Source organism: Staurois parvus, unplaced genomic scaffold (genome assembly GCF_062004578.1).
Source record: "Staurois parvus isolate SC_StPar_1 unplaced genomic scaffold, SC_StPar_1.0 ptg000181l, whole genome shotgun sequence".
Classification (NCBI taxonomy): Eukaryota; Metazoa; Chordata; class Amphibia; order Anura; family Ranidae; genus Staurois; species Staurois parvus.
Window position 1 is genome coordinate 3,443,833 of NW_028317977.1, and position 18,593 is coordinate 3,462,425.

The following is an 18,593-nucleotide window of genomic DNA, read 5'->3' on the forward strand; positions in this document are numbered from 1 at the left end:
CTCTATAACTTTCCTACAAACTAAAAAATACATCCTAATTTGGGTTATTTTCACCAAAGACATGTAGCAGAATACATCTTGGCCTAAATTTATGAAGAACAATTATTTATTTGTAAACTTTTATAACAGAAACAAAGAAAAACGTGTTTTACCTTCAAAGTTTTTTGTCTTTTTTTGTTAATTTAGCAATTGTGTTGGTCCTTTTAGTTTCCAGGATTCATTTTGTTTATTTGTTTTAGAGGATGGATTCAGAAAGCTTTCTAATCCACCTGGTATGCATTTGGACAGATCCACATTCCTTGTGAATAGCTGTGATTGTCAAGGAGTGGGCAACCGCTTTTGCATTGTTAACAACCCTGACTCATCTGCTGTCAATGGGATTCCCCGCTGACAGCAGAATGTAAACAAAAACACTAAAATCTGTTTTAAAATGTTGTGGGGTCCCCCCAAAATCCATATCAGACCCTTGTCCGAACACACATCTCAGCAGGCAAGGAAAGGGGGAAATGAGCAAGTGCCCGCTTCCCTCCTGAACCATACCAGACCACATGCTCTCAACATGGGGAGGGGGGCTTTCGGGGAGGGGGATGCACTGCTGTAATTATTTTATGAGGCAAGAAAGATAATACTATGTAGCAACCCTTATCACTTACAGCCAATGACAGAATATATTACGCACTCCTGACCCCTGCACTCTATGCGTTACCCACTCCTGATATCTGCACTCTATGTTACATACTCTTGACCAATATGCTCTGTATGTTACCCACTCTTGATCCTTACACATTGTAAATTAGGTAGTCCTGAATGCTAAACATTACCCACTCCTGATCCCTGATCTACATACATTACCCACTCCTGATCCCTGATCTACATACATTACACACTCCTGACTCCATGCATTACCCACTATCGACATACATATTTAGCAAGGTTGAATAAAGACATCAGTCCATTCAGTTCAACCTGTGTGGGTACAGATGTGTGTGTATTTATGACAATACCATTTCCCATATCCCTGTATATTGTGTTCACTAAGATGCCCATCTAAACATTTTTATTGAAACTATTGACATGCTCCGCTGACACCACCAATTGGGGAAGGGAGTTCCACATCCCTACCACTCTGACAGTAAAGAACCCCCTATGCAGTTTGAGGTTAAACTGCTTCTCCTTCAATTTCATTAAGTGACTGCCTGTCTTCTTAAAGAGATTGTAAAGGTTAATTTTATTTTTTTGGAAAATAACAAACATGCTATATTTACCTGCTGTGTACAGTGGTTTTGCATAGAGCAGCCTGGTTCCTCCTCTTCTCGGCTCCCCCGTAGGCTCTCCCAACCTCTCCTTCCTGTCGGGTGCCCCCACAGAAAGCAGCTAACTATGGGGACACCCGCTGCTCCGTGTGTTCGTTCACACACAGAGCTGTGGCTTAGCCCCACACCCTCTCTCTTCTCATTGGCTGACTGGCTGTGACTGACAGCAGCGGGAGTCAATGGCTCCCACTTGCTGTCTCAGCCAGTAAGGAGGCAGAGACCGGGGACAGCCAAGGCTGCCATTTACATTACTGGATCACGATGAGGCTCAAGTAAGTATTGAGGGGGCTGGGGGCAATGCGGCACACAAAAGATTTTTTACCTTCATGCATAAAATGCATGAAGGTAAAAAACCTTCAGCCTTTACAACCACTTTAAGCTCCCTGAAACTGAATATTTTTTTCCCTATGAGGGAATCATTATTGAGGTATTAGTATATAGCTGTCATATCACCTCTCAGGCATCTCTTCTCCAGGGAGAATAATTTTAATGCTTGTAGTTGTTCCTCATAACTGATGTCCTCGAGTTACCTTATAAGTTTTGTTGCCCTCTGGACTCTCTCCAGTTACAGCACATCATTTCTGATGACTGGTGACCAGAACTGGACAGCATACTCAAGATGCGGCCAGACTAGAGTTTTGTAATGTGATAGTTTTATCCCTTGAAACCAATGGACGATGTACATTACCTACCTCTGACCCATGCACTCTGACCATTAACCACTCCTGACCCCTGAACTATGTACATTACACACTCCTGAGCCCTGCATTCTATGTGTTACCTACTCCTTATTTCACAAACTATTGGATTGATGTACTAAAACTCGAAAGTGCCAAAATCTGGTGCAGTCCTGCACAGAAACCAGTCAGCTTCCAGATATTTTTGTCAAAGCTTAATTGAACAAGCTGAAGTTAAATGCTGATTGGCTACCATGCAGAACTGCACCTGATTTTGCACTCTCCAGTTTTAGTATATTATCCCTCTTTACAACTGCACTCTGTACATTAAACACTTCTGACCCCTGAACTATGTATGTTACCCACAGCCAACCCCTTCACACTGTACAGTATATACCCTTGACCCATTCACTCTGTGCATTACCCACTCCTGACTCCTGGAATATGCACATTTCTCACTTCTGGCCCCTGCAATCTATACATTACATATTACTGACCCCTGAACTATGTATGTTACCCCTGTACTTTGTATGATACATACTCCTGATCCCCGCACTCTGTTACATACTTCTGACCCCTGAGCTCTGTACATAAAGTCAAATTTTAAACCCATCCCACTACAATTTTGTCAAATTCAAAGTTCTCCATGCGCATTGGTTGGACTGCCTACTTCTCCACTGGATGTTTGTGGGTTGGGCATGGGCCCTGGCTTTGTCACGTAGAATGTACAGAGCTCCATGCTTTTAGTTTTAATAGTATTTTTTTTAGTTTTCCAGAAATGTTTTTACACAAAACTGACAGAGATAAATGGGAAAGTACCTAGAAATGGATTGGTAGACAATGTACAATCAGTAGACATCAACAGTCAAAGATCAAAAGTCAACATCAAAAAGATATTCCACAGATATAGATCAGATTCCAGTAAAACCTTGAACAGAGGTGCACACACAGACAGAAGAAGTATTCCATTACAAAGTTAAGGTCATTACTGTGATCTATCAGTGTGACATCCACCACTAAATAAAAGGAAGTATTTACATTGTCCCATATATTCTAATGGTGGCCCTGCTTGTGCATCACATGGGTTTGAGACTTGCTTAGACTGCCATACAGGAGCCTTCAGTTGTACTTTAAACATAATGAAATAATTTGGATTGGTGTTGTTTCTGTAGTGCCGTTTACTGTGTGCCTTCATTGACTTATTCTTGCAGTAGGATGTTATTTTAGCATTACCATGGTAATAAATACTGTAATGATGGGAGGAACTCTCTTTCTCACTGTTTCAGGACAATCAGGATGGAAGATATGCACAGTCTGAGGGGCAGAACCAAATGGAACAGAGGAGAACCTGGGCAGAATGGGCACAAGACTTTAAACAGTATATATGGAATCCAGAGAAAAAGGAAGTATTAGGAAGAAATGGGAAAAGCTGGTGTGAGTAACCACAATTACATTACTTGTATTAGGAAACAAAACTTAACAATGCTATCGCCTTCAATCATATAGGTCTCACTATCCCTGTGTTCAGGATCTTACTTATTGTAGAAATGGATTCATTGAGTTAATCTCAGTGTTTTTATCATGACTGTAATTGTAGGTACTCAAATTGTGTTAACTCCAGTGGCATCATGTTTCCCTAAAATTCCATTTTGGCATTAACCTTCATTTATATGATATCTAATGGCATTTTCTTTTGGTGAGAATTAATTTTTCAAGAGAAAGTGAATCATTATGCATGGTTTATTACAGTATATAATACCAACAGCAATTAAGCTATGTTTTAATGGCTAAGCTATGCTATTCTTATGTTTTGTATGTTTGAATGTATTCTTTGTTGTGCCATATACACACTTACATTTTTAGATGTAAATTCTTTTTAAAGGCCTCTTTCACGCAGGAGGGGGCCAAGAGGGGGTTAAAACAAGAGGCTGAGCTGTGGTTTATCCGCTGCTCACTTAAAGCGTAAAATATAACCGGAGGTGGCTCTTTACGTGCGAAGCCATGATGCTTTGTGTCACAGCTGTGGGAAATTTAACGAGTTGACAAACAGCATCGCCTTTCAGACTTTCCCATTCCAGTCAGTGGGACAGCACCACAACCAGGAGCCAAACACTTGGTTTGCATTTGCTTCACATTAACCCTATTGTGATTTGCTGTTCAGCAAAAAGGAAAAAAAAACATGCACAGGCATTCCGGAGGCTGCAGGATCACCTCCTGAATGCCTGACAGTGACTGCTTAGCTGCACTTATAATGATGATAACAGGGGCGGACTGACAACTCATGGGGCCCCCGGGCAATAGGGGATCATGGGGCCCCTGTGTCCTTGCCCAAACTCAAAAAAACCTATGAAAAAGGTACCAGGGGCATCTCATGGGGCCCCCTACTGACCCTGAGCCCTCAGGCAGCGCCCAAGTTTCCAAATGGTCAGTCCGCCCCTGGATGATAAAGATTCACAGCAGATCTCTTTTCAGTGAATGGGCTACTGTGAACCCAACCTCATGCATTTGTGTTTTTATTATGTGATGCATTTCCCATGCAAAGAAAGCAACATAATCTCAAGGACAGATGCAGCTCTGTTCTGTATATGAAGACTGCATAATGTATACAGTTCAACAGGTTACAATGTCCCATACCAATAAGCAGAGCTAAGGATAAATGATGTTTAGGATGGCATAAATCTATATAAATCTTTGCAGTGTGTTCACCGTGTATCTTGTGCTGTGAACAGCAGATCAAGGCATAACATGCATTCACTCAAATAGACTCATTCAGTAAAATGGTGCAAAGAGTAATGGACAAAATTGTGCCTTATGAAATAGGCTTGACAATATCCATTATTAACACTGCTTCCTGGAAAAATAGTTCAGGCATTGTGAGAAAGTATAAAATTGCTGATAGTATTTTTCTAACCAAACATTATATTCTAGTTTTCCTGTGCAGATTCCCCCTCACTCTCAGTCCAGGTGACAACACTGTAGCTATGACAGGATGTGAAAAGAAAGCTGATGTACAAAGTTTACAGTAGTTTTAGCCTCCCACTATATGTCCATTTATTATTTATTGCCATTTTGTACCTCTAAGGCTGGTCATAGACGGGCCGTATAAAAAAATCGGTCGTTGCTGTTGCCGATGCTGCCACCAATGTCTACGAAAAACGGTAGTTTTTCGTGAATTTTCCAGCATGACCGATAAAAACATTGCTGACAACATTGCCCCACTAACGACGTGAATATTCGTGTGGATGAAAATTAGTCCGATAAACGACCCGTCTATGGCCTGCATTACTAAGTAGGGGAAAATAGGCCACACACAGCAAAAGAACATGACATGGGTTCTATTCATTTCCCAATCTATACAAAGCTAAACAAAATTGTACTGATTTTAATATGGGCTAAATGGTGGAAAATGAACATGGTTTATCTGCAAAGCTCTTGCTGGTTGCAACTATGACTAAAATGGGTTAACTCTTTTAACAACCTTGTTTTAATGTAGGGATAAATCTGTGGTGTTATGTATTTAAGCCCTGGTTCACACTGATGCAGTGCGGAATTCTCAGCATTTTCTGTGCAAATTCCGTACCGCATCACAATTGCACATGCTCTCTACACGTTACACCATGATAGGACACGTGGCTTCCTCAGGACACTGCTGATTGAAGCACTTTTTGTTGGACTGGTCACTATCGATGTTTACACTGAACGATTTTATTCAATTGTCGTTTATTTATTTTTTTCATTTGTGTTGTTGCACCTATCACTTGATATATTAATAATGGATATCTAATTTTTGATATATATTTCACTCTACCTGGTGTGTATACATATTGTTTGGCAGACCAGGCATTTTTTACACAGTGTGTTGCTGTTTTTAAGCACGGGTGACTTTGTATTATTTCAAGGATTGGAGTCTCACGTTAATATTATTTATGTATACATATCTATTTTGGGTATATATTTCATTTAACCTGGTGTGTTTATATTTTGATTGGCAGACCAGGCACTTGTTTTTGCACAGTGTGTTGCTGTTTTAAGCACATGTCACTCTATATTATTTAAAAGATTGGAGTCTCACGTTTTAATTATTGCTTATTAATGTATATTTATTCACCTATATTTGTGTGTATATAGACTGATTTGTTGCATTTGCATAGCGCTTCACCATTTTTTGTTATAATCTTTCCTTATTCCTACTTAGGAAGCAAGGTTATATTCCCAGGTTCAAAAGTTTCCATTCACTGCAAAAGGCTTTTCATAGTTGCTTTCTACAGACAAAAATAAATATTGATATTAACCACTTGAGTCCTTTAGATTTTGAAGTCTACCCCATCATATCATACATTATTTTTCTTCAGATAGATAGGATTATATTCTAAGTTTTAATTAGGAAGAAATACTGAAATAGTGAAAAAAAAAACAATTTTTGTTATTCTTTCCAATACAATATATATATTAGCACAGCTCCAGATATTTATCCCAAAAATATAACCATCAGCATCTGCTGATTGAAAAGTTATCACATAAGCGTGATTTTTTTTGTAACATAACAAAATTGTAAAGTTTGAAATAAAGTATTGCATTTTATTTTATGGCAGCTTTATTCCCCTTTTAACACTACACTGCTATACATTCCAGAGAATATTTGCATAAATCGCTGTCAGAACATTCAAATAAAATTAATTTCGATTGTCAAGTGTACAAATTAGCACAACTGCAACTTTTTTTACATGTTTGCAAATGCCAAAATTTTTATTGACATTGTGCTCAATTACATGAATGTTTGACACTTATGACTGCAAATGTTCTTTAGATCATTATACTGTATATCATTGTTGAGAAGTTGTTGGAATGTAAATATATAATATATATATATGTATATATATATATATATATATAATATATGTATATATATATATATATATATATATATATATATATAGTGACAGGACGAGGCTCTGTCACTGTGAAATATAGGAGAATGTGACAGGATTTGCATTCAAGTAAAATACGACGTTACAGACTAGTGTATATTTAGTTTTCTCTGGATTTTACAGTTCTGGATTGGCACATTCAATCCTGTGTCTGGGTTTTGCTAGATGCCTGCAACCTAGTTAAGTACACAGGTGTGCAGTGTCCTTAGGTCTGAGGATACCTCAGGGCAGGGGCGGACTGACAACTCATGGGGCCCCTGGGCAATAGAGGATCATGGGGCCCCTGTGTCCCTGCCCAGACTCAAAAAAGCCTATGAAAAAGGTACCAGGGGCATCTCATGGGGCCCCTACTGACCACTGGCCCTCGGGCAGTGCCCGAGTTTCTAAATGGTCAGTCCGCCCCTTGCTCAGGGTTCCCAGTTTGGAGACCGCTCCCAGTGTGGGAGATGGAAGGTCTCATCAAGGGGTCAGAGAGTTCTCAGTTCCTGGAGTCAGGTCAGCTCCTATCAGGGTGTCAGGAGTACCCCAATCCGTAGGCCAGAAGTGGGCCATGCAGAAGGGTGCTGTGACTAAGAGCTAGATAGCCAAGTGTCCAAGAGAGCTGGACAACACAATCTGAGGTAAAAGGTACAGCGTGGTACTGCAATTGAAGCTGAGTGAGCTTATGAGACAGGTGGCTTGGCAATTTCCGATGTTCATATTCTGCTCAAGCTGGAGAAGATCCCCTGTGTGGGGAAAACTTTGTGTTGGACTGTTGTTTTGCTTTCTGCCGTGTTAATAAAAATGGGCTACCAGCCCATTGACTCACTGTCTGCCATGGATCACTGTATAAACGCATCCACCCTGAGAGTTAACTACCCCATGTCACTATGTTATGTGTGTTTAGCACCCCCTGTAGGAGCTGCTGAGTTTTGTGTCCCCTAAGCTCTGCACAGCCAAGCAATACACTTTTTCCACTCTGGCTTCCAAAGTCAGTACTGTGAGCTTGTTTTTGTTGTTTTATTGAGGGTTAACAACTTGGATGGGGTATAGGGGTATATGGGATGACCAATGGAACCAAAACAACTTGGAGGACAACTGCCTATGTACAAAAAAAGGCAAGAATTCAGCAAAAAGCACAAAAATAGATCCTAGACTCTTTCTCTACTCTTTCAGGAGTGGCTCTTGTCTTTTAAAGAATCAGCACACAGTCTTTACTAGAAGCACTTGGTCCCCTCATTGAACAGACCTCAGATGAAAATCTCCTCATCCACCTGGCTGTCATGAGAGTATTCCACGGCAAGGGATTCCAAGACACATAAAAAATGCTATCCCAGGGAGAACTAGTCGGGTATGGCACCTGACTGCCTTCTCCCTTGTAGGCCCAGAGCGTGTAGATGTATTTACACTGTCCTGTTCCTGTAGCTTTAAAAGGTGACACTGCTTTCAGGCATTACACTGGACTGGCTTTTTCCCCTGCTGACAGGCTTTCCTTTCCTGTGGATTGTGGAACAGTGGAGGTCCCTCTTTCCAGCTCCCAGCCTGTAGGTAGGCCCGACTCCTCTGAGCCCCCTCCTAGGCTCCACACCAGCAGCACTTCCTCACTCCATCTTCCACCCAACTCCCCTGCTGACCAGGCTCTGTCATATTTGAGAGTTGACCTATCCACCATGCCAGGCCCCCTGCCTGGGGAGACCATGCAGATTCCCCTAAGTATGCAGATCAGCCCCTCCTCACACCCACCTACTGGCTTCAAGAAAATTCTTCAAGTCTCCAGAACAAGAGGTACCAGAGGACTGACCTGTACAGCCACCCAGCCCTAACCTAAACTAACCTTGCTGACTCATAAATATACACAAAAAACTATCTACTAGAGGGAATTGAATACATAAAACATTTTTTTAAATTTATACTTTTTTTTTCATAATGGGGGGGGGGGTGGTCAGGATCTGATCAGTAGAGACCTGACCTAGACCTCCATGCAGCTGTGTAGCAGCAGATCACTTCTAATTGTGATCTATTTGTGACTGCAGTCAGTCGGGTATCTGCAGGCAGATGCAAATAAGAGCAGTTATCACTTCAGCTTATGACCCTAGTGCTGGATGCTGTCATTGAAAGCTGGGGGTTCCAAACCACATGCAGGACTGGACCCAACAGAGCTGCACAGCATTTTAAATTGGCACTGAGATGGAAAAAAGTGAAGGAGTGTTTTCTGAATGCAGTGGACCTGTGTGCACGTTCATAAGCTGGGCCCAATGCTTGAGAAAAAGAAAACCATGTAGGTGTAGTTTTCATTGCAATGAATATTGGGTGTGGCTTAAAGAGGTGTGGTTAAACTGGTTGTAAAGGCTCAAGGTTTTTTACCTGCATGCATTCTATGCATGCAGGTAAAAAACCTTATGTGTGTAGCAGCTACCCCAGCCCCCCTAACACTTACCTGAGCCCCACTGCGATCCAGCGATGTGCACAAGAACCTCAGATCTCCAGGGAATTTCTCTCCTCATTGCAGAGACAGTAGTGGGAGCTATTGGCTCCTGCTAAGGGGGTATCCTCCTGCGCTTCGTATGTGTAGGTCCCTAGCTACTAGCTGCAATCACTCCAACCTCAACCAATAAGTCATAAATAGCATGCATTAAATAGTGAAGCGCTCCCAAATTATCTAAAACAATTCCCTCTGTGTATAACTAAATTACCAACTGAACTTAAAATGATCAATATTATACGGTGATAAAAAACTTAAATTACATAAACACCTCTCATATATATCAATTAATCTTGCCTTTAAAAAATCTGTGATAAAAAATCATAAAATCAGTGATACATCACTTAACATAATAATACTAATATCATAATAAATAACATAATAAATTGTGACAAATTGTGATGAATGTGAAGAACCTATAAATCAAAAAACAGTGATTCTGTAACAAATAATACATATATCCTGTGATAAACCTATAGCAAATTGAAATTGAATTGCTACTTGATACTGTGATAAACAAATGAACTCAGTGTCCAAAGTAAACTCAAAAAGTCCATGCAAAATTTGTGAAAAACACTCTGTGATCTCCACTTCTAGTGCTCAAAAGGAATCCTCCAAAGGCAGAAATGCCTGCTCACCTCCCCTCCTTGACCCACACAGGGCCACCAGGCAAAAACTCCCCTCAAAGGCAATCCTTTCCTCCAAATAGCTCAGCAGGGGACCTCTGGACTTCCACTCCTCCTCCACTCACCTCGTCATATAGGACACAAACAAAAATCTTCCCATAGTATAATACCGTTTATTTAGGAGTAATTCGGCATAACAAACTTATTCCCACTCACATGTAGTCTTTGAATACAGCGCTTTCCACCTCACATCATGGGTGTATTCTCATTCACATACAGGGAGGGAAACAAATATGGCCGCTACGTCCGGACAAACGTTCCCACGTGACCGGAAGTGACGTAATCTCGAACTGGGAATGGCGTTCCGACGCGTTGCGTCACGTGCGTCGTGACTTCATCAGGGTACCGCCCCCCAGAGCCATGATTTCTTTATATAATGGATAGTCAACCCACTAACCTTAATCAGAGGGCGGGCTCCCGGTGGCCATTTTACCGGAGTCCCCACTGCTAACCTCATCTATAGAAGACATCCCATCCAAGCACTCAATCTGCGCTATGAATAGGTGCCATCGCTTCCATCATATAGATATCAAAAACGAATGTAATACTCCCCTTAAAAACATAGAACATACAACTGTTTATTAATATTATATTAAAACCCACATAATACCTCTCTTTATTATTAATCTCATTAGTATTAGTAGCAGAGAAAATAATTATAAATAAGACCTAGCAATAATATATATATATAAATGTGAATACAGATCCTCCAATCTGATATAAACCGCATCTCCAAAAAAGTTATATATATGTATATATCATACACATATACCCACAGGAATATATATATATATATATATATATATAAATATAAAAAATATTTTAAAATTATTAGAATTCAAGTATTAAAATATTAAATTATTAAAAATTGGCACAAAGCCCTAAATGGCTTACTCTACATTATTCTCAAAAAAACTAAAAAACTAAAAGAATCTATTTTTTGGAACTCATGTCCTAGAATTACATGGATATGTGGCTAATTGGGTCATACAACGCCTCGCCCAATCACACCATATACCTATATTAGAAAAAACCATACCCAAAATTGATTGCTAATAAGTCATGTGAATAAACCCATGATCCGAGTTTACAAATTACATAACATATATCATAAATCAATCTCTATACTATAACTAGAATATATTAAAACAATTATATATATAAAAATGCACAATCCAAGAAATAAATTAAAAGTCACTAATAAAACAATTTAGATCAAATTCCACATTTAATCCATAAGGTGCCTGCGTACGCATAATGTAGATCCAACGGGACTCAGCTTGACTCAAAGATTTAACCTTACTCCCCCCTCTCCAATGTTTTGTATATTTCTGAATCCCCCAAAATTTCAAACCTGACGGATCCTTACTATGCTGTTTCAGGAAGTGTTTGGACACACTGTGTTTTGGGAAACCATTTTTTATGTTCTGAACATGTTCCCTAATACGTTTCCAGAGTGGTCTCTTCGTCCTTCCGATATACTGCAAACCGCAATCACATTCCAACCCATAGACAACTCCTTCCGTCCGGCACAAAATAAAATCCTTGATCCTAAATTCAGTGCCGTCATTATTAGATTTAAATACTTTTCGTTTACTATTTTTCCCTTTAGTTTCCCTACAGGCATAACACTGCTTACATGGGAAAAAACCAGATTGGTCAAGAAACGTGACCTTCTTTTTTCCATCAGGTGGGTCCAGCACACTTTTTGCCAGCTTCATTTTTAATGTTGGCGCTTTCCTATAAACAAATTTTTTGCCTGGTGGCCCTGTGTGGGTCAAGGAGGGGAGGTGAGCAGGCATTTCTGCCTTTGGAGGATTCCTTTTGAGCACTAGAAGTGGAGATCACAGAGTGTTTTTCACAAATTTTGCATGGACTTTTTGAGTTTACTTTGGACACTGAGTTCATTTGTTTATCACAGTATCAAGTAGCAATTCAATTTCAATTTGCTATAGGTTTATCACAGGATATATGTATTATTTGTTACAGAATCACTGTTTTTTGATTTATAGGTTCTTCACATTCATCACGATTTGTCACAATTTATTATGTTATTTATTATATTAGTATTATTATGTTAAGTGATGTATCACTGATTTTATGATTTTTTATCACAGATTTTTTAAAGGCAAGATTAATTGATATATATGAGAGGTGTTTATGTAATTTAAGTTTTTTATCACCGTATAATATTGATCATTTTAAGTTCAGTTGGTAATTTAGCTATACACAGAGGGAATTGTTTTAGATAATTTGGGAGCGCTTCACTATTTAATGCATGCTATTGGCTCCTGCTGTTGTCAATCACAGCCAGTGAGCCAGTGAGGAGAGAGAGGGTACGCTGCCGAGCCAAGGTTATGTGTGTGAATGAACATGCAGAGCAGCAGCTTGGGAGCAAACTGCTTGTTCTGGGGGCACTCGGCAGGAGGGAGGGGTCAGAAGCGCCAGTGGGGCACCCAAGAAGAGGAGAATCGGGGCTGCTCTTTGCAAAACCACTGCACGCAGCAGGTAAGTATAACATATTTCCAATTTGTTTTTTAATTGCCTTTAATATCACTTTAAATAGAGTTTGAAACTATTTGCATAGTACAGAATGAGTTGGTGCAGAATAGGAAATGTAACACAATGTACAGAATAGAATGCAGCAGTGTGGAATAGGAAATGTACAGTGCATTGTATAGAATGAGGGAGCAAAAATACCAAAGTTTGCCTCCCCACCATGCTGGGTTGGAAGGAGCCTGCAAGAAAATGACTACACTGGCTGGGCTAGCAGAGTGGGCAGAAGTGAATCCTGCTTTCCAAGATCTTCAGACATAAGAAATGTTGCTGAAAAGTCCAATCATGTCCAGAGACTTATGGTTTCTACAGTCTTGTAACCACTCTGCTAACCTTATTCCTGGCCAGATGGCAAGAATTTGCAACTGCAGCTAGTAAACTGCCAATTGCAGCACAGTCACTGCTTCTTGACTACATGCACTGCGTCCTCTGTGGCCCCAAGTGGAGTAATGTCTTCATGGTCAAAATAAGGTGTGTACTGCATTTAGCCACTGCACAATGTCACAATATATACACATACAGACATATATACCAGGAAACATGCCGATCTTGACAATGTAATATACTCTGTACAGACTCATTCCACCACCAGAGTACAGGAATTCACCAACCTGTCCAGCCAGTCACAGCCACTTAACACACAGCAGCCAATGAATGCAACGAATGGGCAGGAATTGACAGTGGCTGACAGGAGCAAGGGGCATGTCACAGTGATTAAAGATGATGATTGGGTGGGGCTGCCTCAATCAGCAGCAAAAGGTTGGGGATGAACACGGGGCAAAGCTAGCTCAATGACTGACTGCTGTACTCACAGCCAATAAGTGGCCAGAAGTTGACCAGATATGCGGTATGAGTGACAACAACACGTTTTGAGCCACTCAACAGCCATTGAAAGCCGAGCAGGTGTCAAGCCTGTGAGCCAATGAAAAATGAGAAGGGACTGTTCAATCAGATCTGGAGGAGTAGTGAAAAATTGCTGGAGGAATAGAAAAAAGATTTCCAGCACCCAGCCAGCAGTGGGTCGTAGCCCAGATCCAGGAAACACTGGCATGTTACAAATGTGGGACAAACCCACAAAATATTGTTGTGACAACATGATGTCCACACATCATGTTGTGCAGTGTGTGAGAGTACAGTGGGCCCAATCCCTCCTAGTCCCTGTGTGAGCAGCACACATTGCACACCTAGAGGATATTCCACAGCTCAGGTAGTTAACATAAGCAATTTATGGAATTTTTTTTTGGACTGGAATGGCTTCCATTACTGATTTGCTGTTAAGAAAGTTTCACAATGATAACATTCAATGCCCCCTTTTTTAAATGTCTTTTTTGTTATATAGGGAAAGAAAATTAAATTTCCCCAGCTAAGTGACTAAGACACTTAGGTCTCTTTCACATGGGCATAGCTGCTGTCTCGTGATCCATGGTGGATTGCATTGTCAGCAGTTAGCAGGCAAATGGGCATATGCCCATCTACATATATTTTTGAAGAGGAGTTTCATACTGAAATCCCCCTTCATCATGACACAATTGCATCCACATCCACCCTTATGGGGAGAGGCAGCAAGTGGTATTATCTGATCAATATGATATACTCTATATAGTTATATAGTTATCCTGTCTGAAAAAAGACAAAAGCCCATCTAGTTCAACCATTAAAAAAAAAGTTATAATCCTATACCCACAGTTGATCCAGAGCAAGGCAAAACAAAAACAGCAAAGCATGACCCAATTTGCTCCAGCTGAGAAAAAAATGTCTTCCTGATTCTCCAAGAGGCAATCGGATATTCCCAGGATCAACTTTACCTATAAATCTTAGTATCCAGTTATATTCTGTGTATCTAAGAAAGAATCCAGGCATTTTTTGAAGCAATCCACTGAGCTGGCCAGAACCAACTCTTGAGGGAGTCTATTCCACATTTTCACAGCTCTCACTGTGAAGAAACCTTTCCGTGTTTGGAGATTAAATCTCTTTTCCTCCAGATGTAAAGAGTTCCCCCTTGTCCTCTGTGATGACCTCAGGGTGAATAACTCTACACCAAGTTCACTATATGAACCACTGATGTATTTATACATGTTGATCATATCCCTCCTTAATCTCCTCTTCTCAAGAGATAAAAAATTCAGTTCCTCTAATCTTTCCTTATAGCTGAGCTCCTCCATGCCTCGTATCCGTTTGGTTGCCTTTATCTGTATTTTTTCCAGTTCCCCAATGTTTTTTTTGTGAATTGGTGGCCCAAACAAATATAAAAATATATATATTTTCGTGCCAATATGTATGGGGCTTTCCAGGGCCATTGCCTGGTTTCAACAGGTGGTGAGTAAAAGCATGCCTCAACTGGTTTTGCTGCCTGAGAGTGCTTATGTGAAAGAGGTCTTCTTATTTATCACTGGACACTATTTTAACAAGTTTTTTTTGAACGTTCTGTTTCCTGAAAAAATGTTTGTTGCTCATGATAGACCCCTTCAAATTGAACACAAATATAATTTCAGAATGACTGTATCACAGAGGAATTTTGAAAAATGTGGAATTAACATTTAATGACTATAATGTATTCAGTTGCATAATGTTTCCAGCAAGCTGCATGAGTTCAACAGAGCTAAAAGTGTATTGCTGCTAAGTTTCTTTTACAATTAATTTTATTATAGCACAACAACAAAGGAACAGTCAAAAGCAAGCTCATTGACACAAAAAAAAATAAGTTGTATAATTCTGGTAATGGAGGACATAACAAATGCACTGAAGTATCAACACGGAGAGAAACGGAGTACAGAAACACAGTATATAAAAGGATGGAATGAAACCTTATAAATTGTGTTAACAGCTAACAAGTAGTGACCAATGAGCTAGTGGACAAAGGCCAAGGATAGTCACCAAAGTCACATACAGATGATCGGAAAGGTTGAGCATGGAGTCTTACTGAACGCACATTGGAACTCTACACCAAGGACTCTCGAGAAAGTCCGACAGGTGTATAAAACATTACAGGCACGGTTCTGTAGGGGTATCACAATCAGCGCATGTAACATGAAAACTGACAGAAACAAAAGGAAGAAAGAGAAAGAAAAGAGAAGAAGGGAGAAGCAAGAATAGTAAAGACAGAGAAAGGGCTCCAAGGGATCATGCCAGGAGAATCTTATATCAACAGGAGGGTCTGATCAAATCTAGACGGTTAAGCCACATCAATCCAGGGACGCCAGATCTGCAGAAACGTAGTGTGGGTGTCCAACAGCATAGCCTTTAGCTTCATTGCTGCTAAGTTTCATTTGTACTCAGTGTCCGATGCATCTCACTGCAGTGTCCAACAATAGTTGGTCAGTACTGATGGATTCCAGTTGTCCTAATGCCATTTTTCCATTGTGGTAATGCCCTGGTGAAACCTTTCACTATGTTTGTTACTGATTGCACCTAGATTTTGGGGAAATGCTTCCAGGTGTGAATGCAGAAGGAAAATCTTCAATGACAAGTTGCACCTCATGGTCTTGTATACTGTTTAAAGTTTGTTAACCAGCTGAATGTGGTTTGGTGCTCCGTAGTTGCCAAGAAAATTCACGACAACCTTAAAGTGGAGTTCCAGCTGTTTTTGTGTTTATTATTTTTCTACAAAAACTGTAGCTGCTGACTTTTAATAAAAACACACTTACCTGTCCCGGAGTCCAGCAATGTACTTACCCGCGCAGTCCCTTCTCCCATTCTTTCCTCCACAGCCCCGGGATCTCAACTGTCGGCACCAGGCTGTAACAGCTTGTGGCTTCACAGCCTGGTGCTCAATGTGCATGCCGCGCTGCGCTACCTCATTGGTCCAGCAGTCTCCTGGGACCTATGAAAGTTCCCAGGAGACTGCGGGAGGGAGGAAGGGGCCGAACTTCCGTTTCACTTTGTCGCGGCGAACTGAGGCAGAAGTGGAGGCGGAAGTGGAGGCGGGTACCTGTCAGAACCAGTTACCAGCTCCCTCCTCCCCCCCAAAAGGTGCCACACATGGCAATGGAGGGGAGGAGGAAGCAAATAAGTGGAGTTTACAGTTTTGAGTGGAACTCCGCTTTAAATGCTTTCCAGGAGATTTTCTCTGACCCCACTAAAAGATCTTCAAACCATTTGCCATTGATCACAAAAATACCTTCCTTAATTTTGACATCAGTTATTCTTGGAAACTTCTGTCTCAAAAAAATGAAAACCTTCCTCTTTCAAGTTCATCATTTTGGTGACATTTTTCATCAGGGGTTTTTGCCTTCCACTACTTACCTTACAAAAGCTATTATTACTTCTGTCTTTGTTGCTGGTGGTGATTTTCTATCACTTTCTGTCTGCTAAAAAAGGTTGTCCCCAGGACAGAAAGTAAGGAGAAATCTATCCTCCTAAGCCCTGACCGGCAGATAAACCTAAAACTCTAAACAAAAATAGTATATGAGCTAGTCAGTGGGTTTTTTTTAACTGTGTGATCTCTGTGCTAATTAGTGTCAACAACATCCTTGACTGCAGCTGCTGCATGTAGGGCTCATGCAAGCACATGCAAAATCAGGCCTATCGGAGTACATATACATGCATTTTCTCCGGACAAATAACTCTGCAATTATTTTTATACATTTACCAGAGGTCACTTCACATTATTTCCTCTTCTGGTCGAATGTTCCTAACCTATAGTGTTTGTCTATTTTCTGTACTTGTCAAATGTTCTTTAATACTTCTGGCTGAATTTTCTATTGGCTATTTTCTCCCATCCACGACCAAATGTAAGAGAATATTACATTCACCCTTTGGCAACAGAAACTGACATTTTACATATATTACAAACATTATGGATATTATTAGTAGTTTTTGCATGAATGCTGAGACATAAGCACTCTTTTTATATAAACATCACAAAGATTTGTTAAAAAGACTTTCTTTGGATCACATATTTATTGTTCTTTTTGGTCTATGTTTGTATTAAATGTATTTATTTCACCATTGTGGTAGACACAGATGATTAATTAATTGTTCTATTTATGCTACAGTGTTTAAAATAACCAGTGTGTTTGTGTAGCCCAGCCAGCAGCACTGTCAGGAAAATGCAGAAGAAACTTAAACACCCCAGTCACACTGGATGCGAATTGGCATGCAATTTGCATGAATTGTGACTTGCAAATCACATGCCAAATCACAGCCTATTGTCCGCAATTAGAGCAGTCATATCGGTGCGGTTCCGACTTGGTCGGAGCTGTACTGATTTCTAAAGTAGTACATGCACTACTTTTTGTGCGATTTGCATAGATATCTGTGTCAGATGTCTTGCAAATTGCACCTGAAATCAGCATGTCACCCGATTTTCAAATTGTGCAGCTTCACTGTAAGTCGCGCGATTTTAAAGTAGGGATTGATGTATCCTGGGTGTTAGGCTCCATGGACTCTAGTGTTTTTTAAAAGCTCAAAAAACACTGGATGAAAAATGCTGATAATAGAGTTTTTGTGCTGGGTTTTAGATGCATTTTGGAGCATTAGCGTTTTATTAGCATTTTTACAGTACATGAAGAAGACAAAATGCGCAAAAAAAACTGTTAGGAGCATTTTAGTAGCATTTAGGGGCATTTAGCACTAAAAATGCTCAAAATAGCTTCTGGGAGCTATTGCAGAGCTGTGTACAGCCAGTGACCCATGGGATATGAACTACAAGTATTGTGGGAGGTGTAGTTCTGACAGACTGAGCTAGCTTGGTGAGCTAGAAGGAAGGGACTGCCGAAAAGAGGAGAGGTGATTTTCTGCTGTTTTACTAGGCTGAGGAGAAGAAGTGTGGAGGCTGTTCTGAGATGGCTGTATGCACATTTGACTGCTTGCAGACTGCTCACCACTGCACTTGAGAGGGAGAGATGCACAATGACAGTCGACTTTGGAAAGAGCCACCAATTTTGGTGGAGCCCACTGCCTGACCAAGAAGGAAGAATACTGTGGACACTGAACAGAGAGGTCACCTGCTGATGCTGGAGTTGATGAGAGGC

The 18,593-nt window shown here is 40.4% G+C and overlaps 1 protein-coding gene across 2 annotated transcripts in view; it reads left to right on the forward strand.

The window, feature by feature from the left end:
- The window catches only part of ATP1B4 (ATPase Na+/K+ transporting family member beta 4), a 98,361-nt gene that overhangs the window by 40,783 nt on the left and 38,985 nt on the right, over positions 1–18,593 (forward strand). For both annotated transcript variants that reach the window (XM_089677215.1, XM_089677216.1), the window contains exon 3: positions 3,277–3,424. In XM_089677215.1, coding sequence (XP_089533341.1) covers positions 3,277–3,424 — 148 coding nt within the window. The remainder of the gene's footprint in view (positions 1–3,276; positions 3,425–18,593) is intronic.